Below are 13,493 nucleotides of genomic sequence, written 5' to 3' on the forward strand. Positions count from 1 at the left end.
GACTGTATGCTTCTGTTAATATGTTAATACATCCTAGAATTGCATTTGCCTTTTTTGCTGCTGCATCACACTGTTGACTCATATTCAGTCTGTGATCTATTAGTATACCCAAGTCTTTTTCACATGTGCTGTCACTTAGCCCTATTCCTCCCATTCTATATATTCTTTTTTCATTTTTATTGCCCAGATGTAGTACTTTGCATTTCTCCCTGTTAAAAACCATTCTGTTAGTTGCTGCCCACTTCTCCAGTTTATTTAAATCTTTTTGAATCCTCTCTCTCTCTTCTCTAGTATTAGCTATCCCTCCTAGCTTTGTGTCATCAGCAAATTTAATCAGTTTACCCTCAATTCCTTCATCTAAATCGTTGATAAAGATGTTGAACAATACAGGGCCCAGGACAGAGCCCTGTGGTACCCCACTTGAGACATTCTTCCAACTGGATGTGCAGCCATTTACGACCACTCTTTGGGTCCGATCACTAAGCCAGTTATGAATCCACCTAACAGTTGCCTTGTCCATTCCATAAGCATGAAAGCAGGTTGAGCTGTTGCATGTGGTGTCAGGGCTCCCAGCACAGTAGGCTTACACCGATCCTTCACCCGCCTCGTCTTAATTTGACATTTAATTCAAAGCTGTAAATGCTGGCCCAGACCCTGATATGTCATGTATGGGCGATTGCTTCCTGACATTCTAAAATTTGTACTGTGGGTGAATTAAGGCCACTTTCCTGGTGTCTGCCTCTAATTTCATGTGTTTTGGCAGCATTTAGGAATGTTTGAAGGTGTAGTGTATGCGTTTGTTTTTGCCTCTCGTTGACTTGAATGGCATTCAGCTACAGTATGTTCGGCGAGTATTCGACGAATAAATCGGCAAATATTGCAAATTCATCGATCATAATCCAAGCCAAATATTGAAATATTCGCTCATTTCTACTAGCAGTCTAGCTGGAAAAACCTGATGACCCTTGCTAAGGCCACAGTTTCTAGTGAGAAGTCAAGTGATGACTCCCAAAACTGGTGCACCACCTTTGTGAAAAGGACACTAATGTTAAGAAGTGAAAGACTTTCTTGTTTATTCTAAACCTGTTGTTATTCTCTCTACTATTAATTGCATAGTTTCTAAGGGTCCCGTTTCACATAGCAACGCACCAGCGATTCCAACAACGATACGACCTGGTAAGGATCGCTGGTGTGTCACTAAATGGTCGCTAGCAAGCTGCCAAACAGGCAGATCTCTTCAGCAATGCAGCAACGATCCGGCGATCCATATAATGACCTCAGCGGTCATTGGTTGTCACACAGCAGCTATTCTGAACGATTCCAGCCTGCGTCACTGAGTTCTGCGTCGCCAACGAGGTCGCTCGTCGGTGTCAAACACAGCGATGCATGCTGGCCAGCGGGACACCGATGATGAAAAAATGGCCCAGGACATTCCAGCACGATCAGCAATATCCAGCGGGGGGGGGTCGCTGCTGCGTGTCACTATCAGGATCCTGACAGCGCCGGCGTACAGCCTCCGCTGAGCAGGGACTCACCCGCACTGTAGGGACCCCTGGGGACAGGAACAGCCAGAAAGTACAGATGAACAGGACCTGAACGCTGAATGTTAGCAAGCCGACACAGGGCCTACGGTCATGAGACTGCAAGGGTGCAGGGCTTAGCGTCCTGCTTTCAGAGAAGATAGAAAACTCAAAGTCGGGCAAAACGGAGGTCATACACAGTACGGGCAAATGAGGTACAGGAGGGATAAACAGACGGGAGGTCAGACAAAGCCAAAGGTCATACACAAGAGGGTGGTGCGGTACCAAAGGAACGAGCAGAGAGCAGTCGAGTCACAAGCAGAGAGTCATACACGAGAGAGCGGTGCTGTACAAGAGGGGCAGGCAGAACTCGTAACAGGGACAGAACCGGATCACAACCAAACAAGCAATAAGTTATCAGGCACAAGGCACACGTATACAAGAGGTCAAATAACTCAGCCGAGGGCAGGAGTATAACTGACACCGGACCTAGGTCCAGTGAGCATTAAATAGCCGCCCTCTGCCAGAGAGAGGCAGATCAATTAACCCCCAGCCTGACCAGGAGGGCCAAAGCGAAACCCCGTCCTGGATCATGACAGTCACATGTAGTGAGATCGCAGGCGAGATCGCTGTTACGTCACAAAATCAGTGACGCTTTAGCGATCTCGCTAGCGATCTTGCTATGTGAGATGGGGGCTTAACACTAATTGTTTAAAAGTTACTGTTGTATATAAATAGCATTATATCAACCCCTGGTTGTTTTTTGCCTCGTGATCACTGCTCGTTGCATCCAGACACCGGCATTACACATTGAGACAGCTGTATTTTTAGTCCAGCACACTGACCTTATAATTTTTTTAATATCAAGTCTGATAAGTTAAAGATTATAACATCTACATGACTACATCACCAAAAACACAGTCAATACAGTAATACATCACAAGAACCACCTTCAGTGCAGCAATACATCACCAGAACCACAGTCAGTACACTAAAAGATCAGCAGGACCACAGTCAGTATAGTAACAGATTACCAGAACCACTGTAAATACAGCAATACATGACCACAATCAATCAATCAATCAATCAAATTTATTATCGCCAAGTACATATTACATATATACAAGGAATTCTTTGTGGCAAAGAGGCAACATAATATATAACAACAGATACAACAAGTAACATCTAACAAGACAGATACAGTATATAGTCTACACATGACGATTTAATTGTTGAACAGAGAGTGGATAGAAGCTGTTCATATGGCGTCAATACACCGTCAATACAATAATATAACACCACAAACACTGTCAGTGCAGTAAAGCATCACCAGAACCTTCATCAGTAAATGAAAACATTGCCAAACTTAGTACAGCAATCAATTGTAGTTTCAGGTCAGCCCATAGACAATTGTATCTCATTAACCTACAACTCCCAGTATGTCCTTAACAATGGTAAATAGATGCTTGAAGTTGTTGTTACCAGCCATCATCAGACAGAATCACAGTACTGCTTGGTCCTAGGCAGGAGCTTTATTAAACATTTAAAGAGTAACTTAACTTTTGTAAGATATCTTATATGTGTTAGGTTCATTAATTCTCAGCAGATTGGTGTGAGTCTGAAGTTGGCTCAGTATGGAGAAGGGACATCATAGGGTGGGACCTGCGAGCCCTACCGATTGTTCAAAAGACCTCTTAGAAATGCACAGCTCAGTAGACAGGACTTATGATGTTCTACTCACTGGATCAACTATTCGCTGTGTGCATGCTCTCCTGTCTTCTGACCTGTGGTCTTCTAGGCGGTCTTTGTTTAGTGACTGGTGGGGGCCTCAGAGCTGGGTGGACATAAAACATAAAACATATCCTAAAAGTTTAGATACTCTTTAAAGCGGATATCTCAGGTTTGAAAGTTATTCAGTATCCACAGGCTAAGGAATAACTTTCCGATGTCTGGAGATTTGAAGAGCCCCAGTTGAATGGAGCAGAGACATGCGCACTTCTGTTACATTCATTCTAATGGGAACACCAAAGTCATTCTTTGTGACTGCAGACTTGTGAATCACGACTGCTTTCTGTGAAGACTTTCCGGTGTCAACTTCGGGAACGTTGGTCATGTGACAGCAAGTATGCAATATGCATACTCCTGCCCACAATCCAACTAGATGGGTGCGACCTCGCTCAATATACTTATATAGTTGGACTGTGGCCGGAAGTATGCAAATCATATACTTGCAGTCACATGACTAACGTTTCCGTTGTTGACACCGAAGAATCCTCACAGAAGGCTGTACGTGATGTGAGGATTTACAAGTCTGCAGTCACTAAGAGTTAAGGTACTGTCACACTTAGCGATGTACCAGCGATCCCCACCAGCGATATGACGCGGTCAGGATCGCTGGTACATCGCTAAGTGGTCGCTAGTGAGCTGTCACACAAGCAGATCTCACCAGCGACATCGCTGGGGACGGGGGTCGCTACTTACCTGTCACACTAGGCGATCCTGACGTCCTCCCACCCGCGTCCACGCTCGTCGCTCGTCTCTCCACAGGAAGCGCCGCAGGAAGCTGACGATGAGAAACGGTCCTGAACGTTCTCGCGCGATCAGCGATAACCAGCAGGGGAGCCGGTCGGAGGTAAGTATCAGACACAGCGATATCGCTAGCAATATCGCTATAACGTCACAAGTTATAGCGTTATTGCTAGCGATATCGCTTAGTGTGACAGGCCCTTTACTGCAGATTTGTAATTTTAGACCAGACAACCACTTTGACACTGCAGCTGATAATGATTATCGATATAGCTAAACATGCTGTCAATCACCTGATACACTAGCAAAACGTTCATTCGCTGGCTGAAATGAATTTAAAGCTTACTGAAAGGGAGTCTGTCACCCCAAAATTACAATTTGACTGCTTAACGATTTACATAGTAAACGTAGCCCCTTCTAAAATAATACTAGGCATATACAGTTTAGCGTAATATTTGCTGAAAAAGCGACACATATTTAATATGCACATGAAAACACTTCTGTGCACCCTTGGTGTGGCCTAAGCCTTGGTGCACCATTATAACCTAACACTTGAAAATTAAAGGAAACCTGTCACCAGGGCTTCCCAATATAAAGTACAGCCAGCACCTATAAGCCCTTTGTTATAGCATGCTAGAATGCTGTATGTATATCCTCATCCCAAATGTAAGACACAGACGGGGGGTGCGTCTTATACAGTAGTCTGGATGTATACCAGGATGGGGATGGTGGCCATGTATACCAGGATGGGGATGTTAGCCATGTATACCAGAATGGGGATGGTGGCCATGTATACAAGGATGGGTGACCATGTATACCAGGGTGGGGATTGGGGGGGCATGTATACCATTAAGGGGATGATCTATACCTGGATGGTGGATGGTGGCCATGTATTCCAGGACAGGAATGATGGCCATGTATACCAAGATGGTGGATTGGGGCCATGTATACCAGGATGGTGATGGTGGTCATAGATGGCAGGATGGGGATGGGGACCGTGTATACCTGGATGGAGATGGTAGCCATTTATATCAGGATGGGGATGGTGGGCCATGTATACCAGGATAGAGATGGTGGCCGTGTATACCAGGATGGGAATGATGACCATGTATATAAAGATGGTGGATGGGGGCCATGGATACCAGGTTGGGGAAGGTGGCCATATATGGCAGGATGGGGATAGGGGCCATGTATACATGGATGGAGATGGTAGGCCATGTATTACAGAATGGGGATGGTGGCCATGTATACCAGGATGGGGGATAGTGGGCATATATATCAGGATGGGGGGCCATGTATACCATGATAGAGATGGTGGCCGTAAATATGAGAATGGGGATGGTAGCCATATATAGGATGGGAATGAGGGCCGTGTATAGCAGGATGGGGATGGTGGCTGTATATATCAGGATGGGGATGGTAGTCATGTATACCAGGATGGGAGTGGTGGCCATGTACAGTGGTGCTCAAAAGTTTACAAACAGAACTTTTGCCTTCTAATAACACCAAAACTTTTACTCCACTCATGGTTAGTGGTTGGGTGAAGCCATTTATTGTCAAACTACTGTGTTTTCTATTTTGAAATCATAATGACAACCCAAAACATCCAAATGACCCTGATCAAAAGTTTACATACCCCATTTCTTAACACTGTGTATTGCCCCCTTTAACATCAATGAAAGCTTGAAGTCTTTTGTGGTAGTTGTGGATGGGGTTATTTTCTCAGATGGCCACTCTTCTTGGCAAAAAGCCTCCAGTTCCTGTAAAGCATGTAGCATGAACTGTGCACTTGAGATCTCCCCAGAGTGGCTCATTGGTATTGAAGTATATATCAATGTTGCAGAGGAGAAGGTAAGTACAAGGGCATACAATAAGTATCAAAAAGTATAAAAATGATTTCTTTAGCAGACAAAGTATGTATGGGTGGGTTGTCAGTGGCTATAACCACAGAGGGCATGGAAAAAATATGAATATATAGTGTAAGGCAGTGACCGGTGTTATATGCGAAGGTCGCTATGTTTCCCCAGGATGCGTACAGAAGCGTATTGAGGCCGTGGGAGTGCATTGCAGTCACAGGCATTGCTGTGATTGCAATTCAAAATAAAAATAAGTGTTGGTCTTGGGCAAGCTATTTTCGCAAGGTAAATTTAAGAAAACCTGCCATGGACTTTTATTTTTGAAGTGGGTTATAGGATGGTAGTGGTGCGGTCCGCTTCCTCCCAGCCAGGTCTTCCAAGTGGCCTCTGGCTACAGGTTCCTTGTAAAAAGCCTGCAGCAAAGGGTTGGGTGTGTCAGTTTTGGTTTGCAAGCAACACACAGCCAAGAGGAGCCAAAAGGCCTGGCACCCCTCAGCATACATTGCAGTGCAGTCATCCACACCAAACGTTCTCGGATATGGACTGTCTTGTTTCCCGACTGCGATCCAGAGGATACTATTAGCTTTCTGCTTGTGAGTACGCTGACCATTAAGAGATTTTGTTTTGAACTTTCCTGGGTCACTGCCTGTCTGTCACACTGCACCACATATGGTGGAGAATGAGTGCAGTGTGAATAGAGGCATACCCCAAAGCGTGACGCATATCAGTGATTAGGCCTGCAATGTTGCAGCCCAAGCCTGCTGACAAGATGGAGAAGCTTTTGAAGCAGTTGGTCCTCACTCAGCAGTGGCAACAAGAGCAGCACTAGCAGCAGCTGCAGTAACAGCAGCAAGAGCAGCAGCAAAGGCAGCAGGAGCTACATAATCAGCAGCAGCTGCAGTTTCAGCGGCAACAACAAGAGCAATGGCAGCAGGAGCTGTAGAAACGGCAGAAGGAGCAGCAGTGATGACAGCAGGAGCTGCAGCAGCGGCAGCAGGAGCTTCACCAATTTCAGCAGACAAATAACCTGTTGATGCAGCAGATGGCGGCTATGCGAGAAGCGCCCCCACCAGTGGCCTCAATCCGTTTGGAGGCTTGGTATAAAGTTCGGTCAGCCTTAATGAAGATGAGCCCTGAGGATGATTTGGAAGCGTTCCTCACCGTTTTTAAGTGCACAGCCATTTTATGTGCAAGGGGCTGGGCTGTGGACTTACTGCTGTAGTGGACTCGCCCGCGACTAGCACCCCGTGCCGCCTTGTTACACTGGCAAGCTCTCACTGTGTCTTTCTGCTAATTGTGAATTCCCACGTGACTGCCTTGTGACTAATGTAAATTACATTTCCTCCAATCACCTTCTCTTCTTTAGTCTTCCTACATGCTCTTATACATACTGTCATGTAGTGACTTGTCCTGTGTGATGCAACCAGCAGGTCGGTAACTAGAACAACAAGACAGACAAGGGAACACTGGAGACACAGTTACAACGGTGGGCCCTACAATAGGGAACAGGGACGTGGACACCTCCTGCACTCTCCTGAGGCTGTGTCCCTAAACACTCCTCATGTTCCATATACAGGCTCTTCACCTGTCGCCGACCAGGATACCTGAATCCCTCACTAGCCCTGCACCTATCCCTTACTAGGGAACTGGCTAGTGCGGACACTGGTCCCACCGCTGTACTAATATAACATTAGGAAAAATAAAGAACAGGGAAAACAAACAACGTGGCTTTCTCTGTTGCCAACGCTCCTAAGGCAACAGAGTACGGCACCCGGATAAAGCTTCCAACTGAACAGCTGAAACACCAAATCTCAGGATGAGCTGCAAAGCACTGCTCCCAATAGCTCCTCTCTCCTCCAAGGTTGGTTAGGAAATGACCAGTATTACCAACAGTCATCCAGAGCACCTGACACCCTTGTATAGGAAGGAGGGGAGGGTTAACACCTGCTGGCTAATTTAACGTGTCGTAACCCCAGCGGCCACCGGGGGCAAAACCCATTAGCAGCCACTAAGGTTGTAATAATATCAGCGGCCACCGGGGGAAAAGACTGACATTAAGCCAGAGGCTTGAAGGAATAAAAAGGTTATATGTGAACCCAGATCTACCACAGTTCCAAACATGGATTGTGACACATACAAGATATACATGACTTTAGTTACGTAGACCTCTAAACTGTTTTGTGATCTGCTAATGGCGAAGGGAGGTGCAGAAAGGAAGAGACATGGAATGATGCATAGTCATATCAATAAACAGCCATTCTAGTATGTTTCTTCCCCTTGTGACAGAGACAGAGATACGTGTCACTGTGCTAGGAAAAGGACTGTGTTTTTTTGTATCTTTATTTGGCTGTTTTGCCCAGAGGGCTATGTTTACTTTCCCAGCTTAGTTTATGCTGCAACAATAAACCAAGCTTTTTCTTAAAGATACAGTGTTACAGTTATACCTCTATGTCCAGCTGAGTGAGATGCTCTACACAGGTGGTGGAGAATGCAGGCAGTTTCCCTGCAAACACATGCGGTGGCCACAAGCCAGCGTAGATGTCAGGCAAGATGGAGGATATGCTCCAACATCTGCTACAAGTACAACAACAACAGCAACAGCAGCTACAACATCAGCAGTAATTATAGCAGCAACAGATGGTGTAACAAGAGACCAGTAAGTTGCTTATACAAACAAAAAAACAGTCCTTTTCCTTGCAGGGTCAGCCCGCTCACTGGCAAAAATGTCCATGGTTCAGAATAAGCACACAACTTCCTGGAGTGTTCTCTCTCTAGGAAACCACTGAACACTGGAAGCTCTGGCAGTCAGCCATTTAAGCCAAGACCATGTGACTCCTCCATCATGTGATTGATTACATGATCTTGACGTCATACATGTCCTGGATCCTGTCAGGACACTGCAGGTGGTGATACGGTGGACCCCCTCCCACCCGCTCTTTGGAGGTCCACTAAACCCAGCCCATAACAAAACTGTTTTTTTGAAACCTCCCAACATGTAGTGTGCTGGAGGAAACTACTCTGGTTTCAAATCACTGACGCCATCATGCGCAGTGACACATATCTCCCCTCCATCACTTCACCAGTGACTCTGTCCCAACCTTCTATGTACACATTTGAAATCCTCCATCCCATATCAATCCCACACCAAATAAATATGTATGTATTTTAGATATATTTCCTTTTATGTGTCCTCTCCCGGGTTCAAAAAATGTCTTTGCTGCTCACACCAACCAAACACAATGACACTTTAATTTTGCTAAGGTCATAGTTAAAAAATTAACCTGATATCTGATTGGTTTCTGTGGACCACAATGGCAGGTTCTCTCTTAAGCAGTATAGATAAATGAGGTTGATAAATATTTGTATTGTATTGTATTTACAGGTAGGAGGTGTCCAATAGGAGATATATAGATGGATATAAATATTCATGCATTTACTAAGAAAAACAACTGAAGTATGTAGCTCCTGCATGGCCAGGCATACAAAGTGGTGCATGGGCTCAATAGTAAATCTGTGGGTCTGTATAATTGCTCTGTGGCAGTGAATGTATGAACCCATAGACTTACTATTGTGCCCCTACTCTGCTCACTGCACCCAGCTCATGCAGAACCTGAGCACTTCAGAGTATTTTCACCAATCAATGATGTTCTCAGGACCCAGACTCCCACCGATCAGCAACACAATGCAGTGCCTACAATACATAAAAGGTTTCATCAAATGATAACTACACTATGAGGACAAATCCAAGGACACAAGGTAGGTAAAAGCTTCAGGATACGGATGTTCTGGAGTGTGATATCTCTAGCAGCAAGCACTATTGGAAAGTGGGAAATGATTACCGTACATTTGACAAGTTTGTTATGATACTGTGGGAATAAACCTCTAAATGGTCAATTATTTTGTAATACTCGCACCTCAATGCAATGTTTTACAATATGCATGAGGCCCTATTCAGCAACCAGAAAGAGGACAAAAAATATCTGGATAATTAGGCCTGATTTTATTTCTGCATATTAGGCAACAATAGTGGTAAAATGTAACTATGTATAATCTCTTACCAAGCTCCATGTCTCGGATTCCCATGTAACTTTCCAGTAAGTCATCCACTTTACGTGTCACCTCTTCTTCCCCATCGCTTGGCTGTAGAATTAATCACGCATCAACTTTAGTTATACAGCTTTAGCAATGTTGAAATAAAATCACAAGGTTTTCTTAGCTATCAACTGTATGAATTTGGAATATGTGCCGTTAGCTTCACAATAACAATTACGCAGCTGTTTTGACAGTGTCACAAAAGTAAATCTGTTAGATAAAAGATTGATACTGTCGCGCTAACAGCCACTAAGCAGAGTATGATAAATGGAAGGAATAAAAAGCACATAGAGATAATGTTTCAATAAATTTGAAGTAGATGGGCCCAAATGAACTTTCAACAACAAAGAGGAATTGCAAAGTACATGAATAAATAGGCAGTTCTTCAAAACAGTATCATTCCATAGGTTAGTAGTACACTAGAATTGTCTGTTAGTGATGATACTATGTGGATGACACTATGTGGATAACACAGCTTAACGCTCCATCTACTAAACATGCATATGTATTAAAGGTAGTGAAAAAATTAAGAATAATGTCACGTTGACAAACAGTTTGCAGAATATGGTTTCTAGATATGGTCTGCAATGATACCCTGACGTAGAAGAACCGAGATTTCCCCAAAACTCATAGAACTCCGTACCAAGCATTAGCGACATCACACGTCACTCCAGGATTCACCCTCATGGTTAACAGGGACGCTATTGGCCGGAGAGCTCTGTCTCATCGACTTTTCAGAAGATTTTCAGCGTCATGCTGCACTGTGCCCATATCCAGCCATCCCATAACTGTGGATGTTTACAGCAGATACCTGTGCACACTGGAGCTCCTAAAGACAGAAGGATAACTCCTACCCGCCAGTTGATAATTGGAGTTATAAATTCTACATTCCTGCACATGAAAACAGTGCTTTTAAAAGGTTTTTTTCTCCTTACAACCACAAGTAAATGTATTTTAACACAAAGTAGCAAGGATTTGTGAAGTGTAAAGAAAATAATACATAGTTTTCTAAATATTTTTAAAAATGTAAATCTGAACCTGAGTCAATACTTTGTAGGACCACCTTTTGCTGCAATTACTGCTGCATGTCTTTTGGGGTATGTCTCTACCAGCTTTGCACATCTATAGGCTGACATTTTTCCCATTCTTCTTTGCAAACTATCTCAATGGGATTTAGGTCTGCGCTTTGACTGGGCCATTCAAACACATGAATATGCTTTGATCTACACCATTCCTTTGTAGGTCTGGCATTATGCTTGTCATTGTACTGCTGAAAGATGAACTTCAAGTCTTTTGCAGCCTCTAATAGATTTTCCTACAGGATTGCACTGTATTTATCTCCATCAAACTGTCACGTGGACCCGTCCTGTGTGACACAGCTCGCAGGCCGGTAACTAAAACAACAGGACGCGGCACGTGATACTGTCCTGTGTGACACGGCTCGCAGGCCGGTAACTAAAATGACAAGACAAGGGGTAGGGAAACAGTTACAACGGTGGGCCCTGTGATAGGGAAAGGGGACGTGGAGACCTCCTGCACTCCCCTGAGTCAGTGTCCCTAACGCTCCTAACGTTCCCTATGCCGGTTCCGCACCGGGCGCCGATCACGAACCTGTTGCCCTAGCACACCCTACACCTATCCCTTGCTAGGGAGCTGGGTGGTGCAGGCACTGGCCCCACCGCTGCACTAATACACACTAAGGAGAAAACACAAACGGGGAAACACAACTTAGCTTTACTCTGTTGTACTTGCTCCTGGCAACAGAGTCCACCACCAGCATGCAGCTCTCCTCCTGAATCACTTCCACCAAGCTCTGTCAGAGCTAAGGAAATCCCCTATGACTCCTTTCACACCAGGCTCTGTCAGAGCTGCTCTCCAGCTCCTTCCTCCACCAAGGATGGTTGAAATGAACACTATCACCAACACTGATTGCAACACCTGTGACTCTTTTATAGCAGAGCCAGCAATCACACCTGCATTATAATCATGTGCACTAACTAAACAAGATAAAGTGCAATGACGCTCACCACCACCGGGGGTAAACTTAGAATAAAAGACACCACAGTGCAATAATCCTAATGGCCACCAGGGTCAAAAACACCTTAAGCACAGCTTAGGAAAAAAAGGTTACCTGTGTGTTATGAATGGGTCACCAAGGAGGAAAAAGCAAAACAAGCTAAGCCACAGAAAACCAGAGTGGTTGGTAACTATGCAGATTGCAGATCCCTGATCTTACCACACAACTAGCAGTAGCCGTGGAGCGTGCCTACGATGAACCTAGATGCCTCGTCACGGCCGGAGGACTACATAAGCCTAAAGCAAGAAAAGGGAAAACTAACTGCCCCAGAGCAGACCCCATAGGAATAGATAGCCTCCACACATGTATTGACGGTGAAACAAGATGAAGGCACAAACACAGGCAGGAAAATAGGCTGAGCAAATGATGGGGCCCAAACTAACTAGACAGGAAAGGAAAGAGAAGACACTGTCTGCAACCTGCAAAAAACCCTACAAAAATAATGTGCAACACTTCTGATAGCAAAATTAACCCTGAAGTCACTAGACTTCTCCCACTATATCAGCACTCTGAAATATTCTGAGACAGAGCAAAAAGAGACAGAACTAGTAAGGGACAAAAAGCCAATTGGCAAAATACTGATAAATAAGAGTGGAAATTCAGCTCAGCCCCCAGCTGGGGCTGGCAGACCACACAAAAACCTGAATAGACCAACAAAATCAAGTGTGAACATTAGCAGAAAAACTTAGCTTTAGATGACTGGAACAGAGCTGAAAACCAAGAGCTGACAAGCCAGAAGGAATCACCAGCGACTGAATAGGGCGTCGGCTGTCTTAAATCCAATCTGAGAATCCTGAGGTCCAATCGTCATCCTCATTCTTAGGTGGCAGATCTCCACCGATCAAACCAGCTGCACCACCTCCCGTCACCACCAGAGGGAGTCCAGAAGGGGAACTCACAACTGGTGAACCAGAGAGTGAACTCACAACAGTACCCCCCCTTGAGAAGGGGTCACCGAACCCTCATCCACGCCACCAGGCCGATCAGGATGGGCCCGGTGAAAAGCACGAACCAATCTATTGGCATGAATATCGGAGGCAGAGACCCAAGAATTATCCTCCTGACCATAACCCTTCCATTTGACCAAATACTGGAGTCTCCGTCTAACCAAACGAGAATCCAATATTTTCTCTACCTCATATTCCACATTGCCTTCGACCAACACAGGGTCAGGAGGTGCTGCCATAGGAACCACTGGCTCAACAAACCTCTTCAACAGAGATTTGTGAAATACGTTATGGATCTTGAACGTAACTGGAAGAGCAAATCGAAACGAAACAGGATTAAGAATTTCCAAAATCTTATAACGACCAATAAATCTTGGCTTAAATTTAGGAGATGCAACCTTCATAGGAATATTCTTAGACGACAACCAAACCATATCACCCACTTTAAACCAGGGACCAATGGTCCTATGCCGGT

General features: G+C 44.8%; 1 protein-coding gene across 1 annotated transcript in view; it reads right to left on the bottom strand.

Moving 5' to 3' along the window:
• The window catches only part of GIPC3 (GIPC PDZ domain containing family member 3), a 181,079-nt gene that overhangs the window by 59,765 nt on the left and 107,821 nt on the right, over nucleotides 1-13,493 (bottom strand). Inside the window, exon 5 of the mRNA XM_073546296.1 lies at nucleotides 9,961-10,042. Within this exon, the coding sequence (XP_073402397.1) occupies nucleotides 9,961-10,042 (82 nt within the window). The remainder of the gene's footprint in view (nucleotides 1-9,960; nucleotides 10,043-13,493) is intronic.

Source organism: Dendrobates tinctorius, unplaced genomic scaffold (genome assembly GCF_039654945.1).
Source record: "Dendrobates tinctorius isolate UK_male_01 unplaced genomic scaffold, ASM3965494v1 ptg000011l, whole genome shotgun sequence".
NCBI classification, from domain to species: domain Eukaryota; kingdom Metazoa; phylum Chordata; class Amphibia; order Anura; family Dendrobatidae; genus Dendrobates; species Dendrobates tinctorius.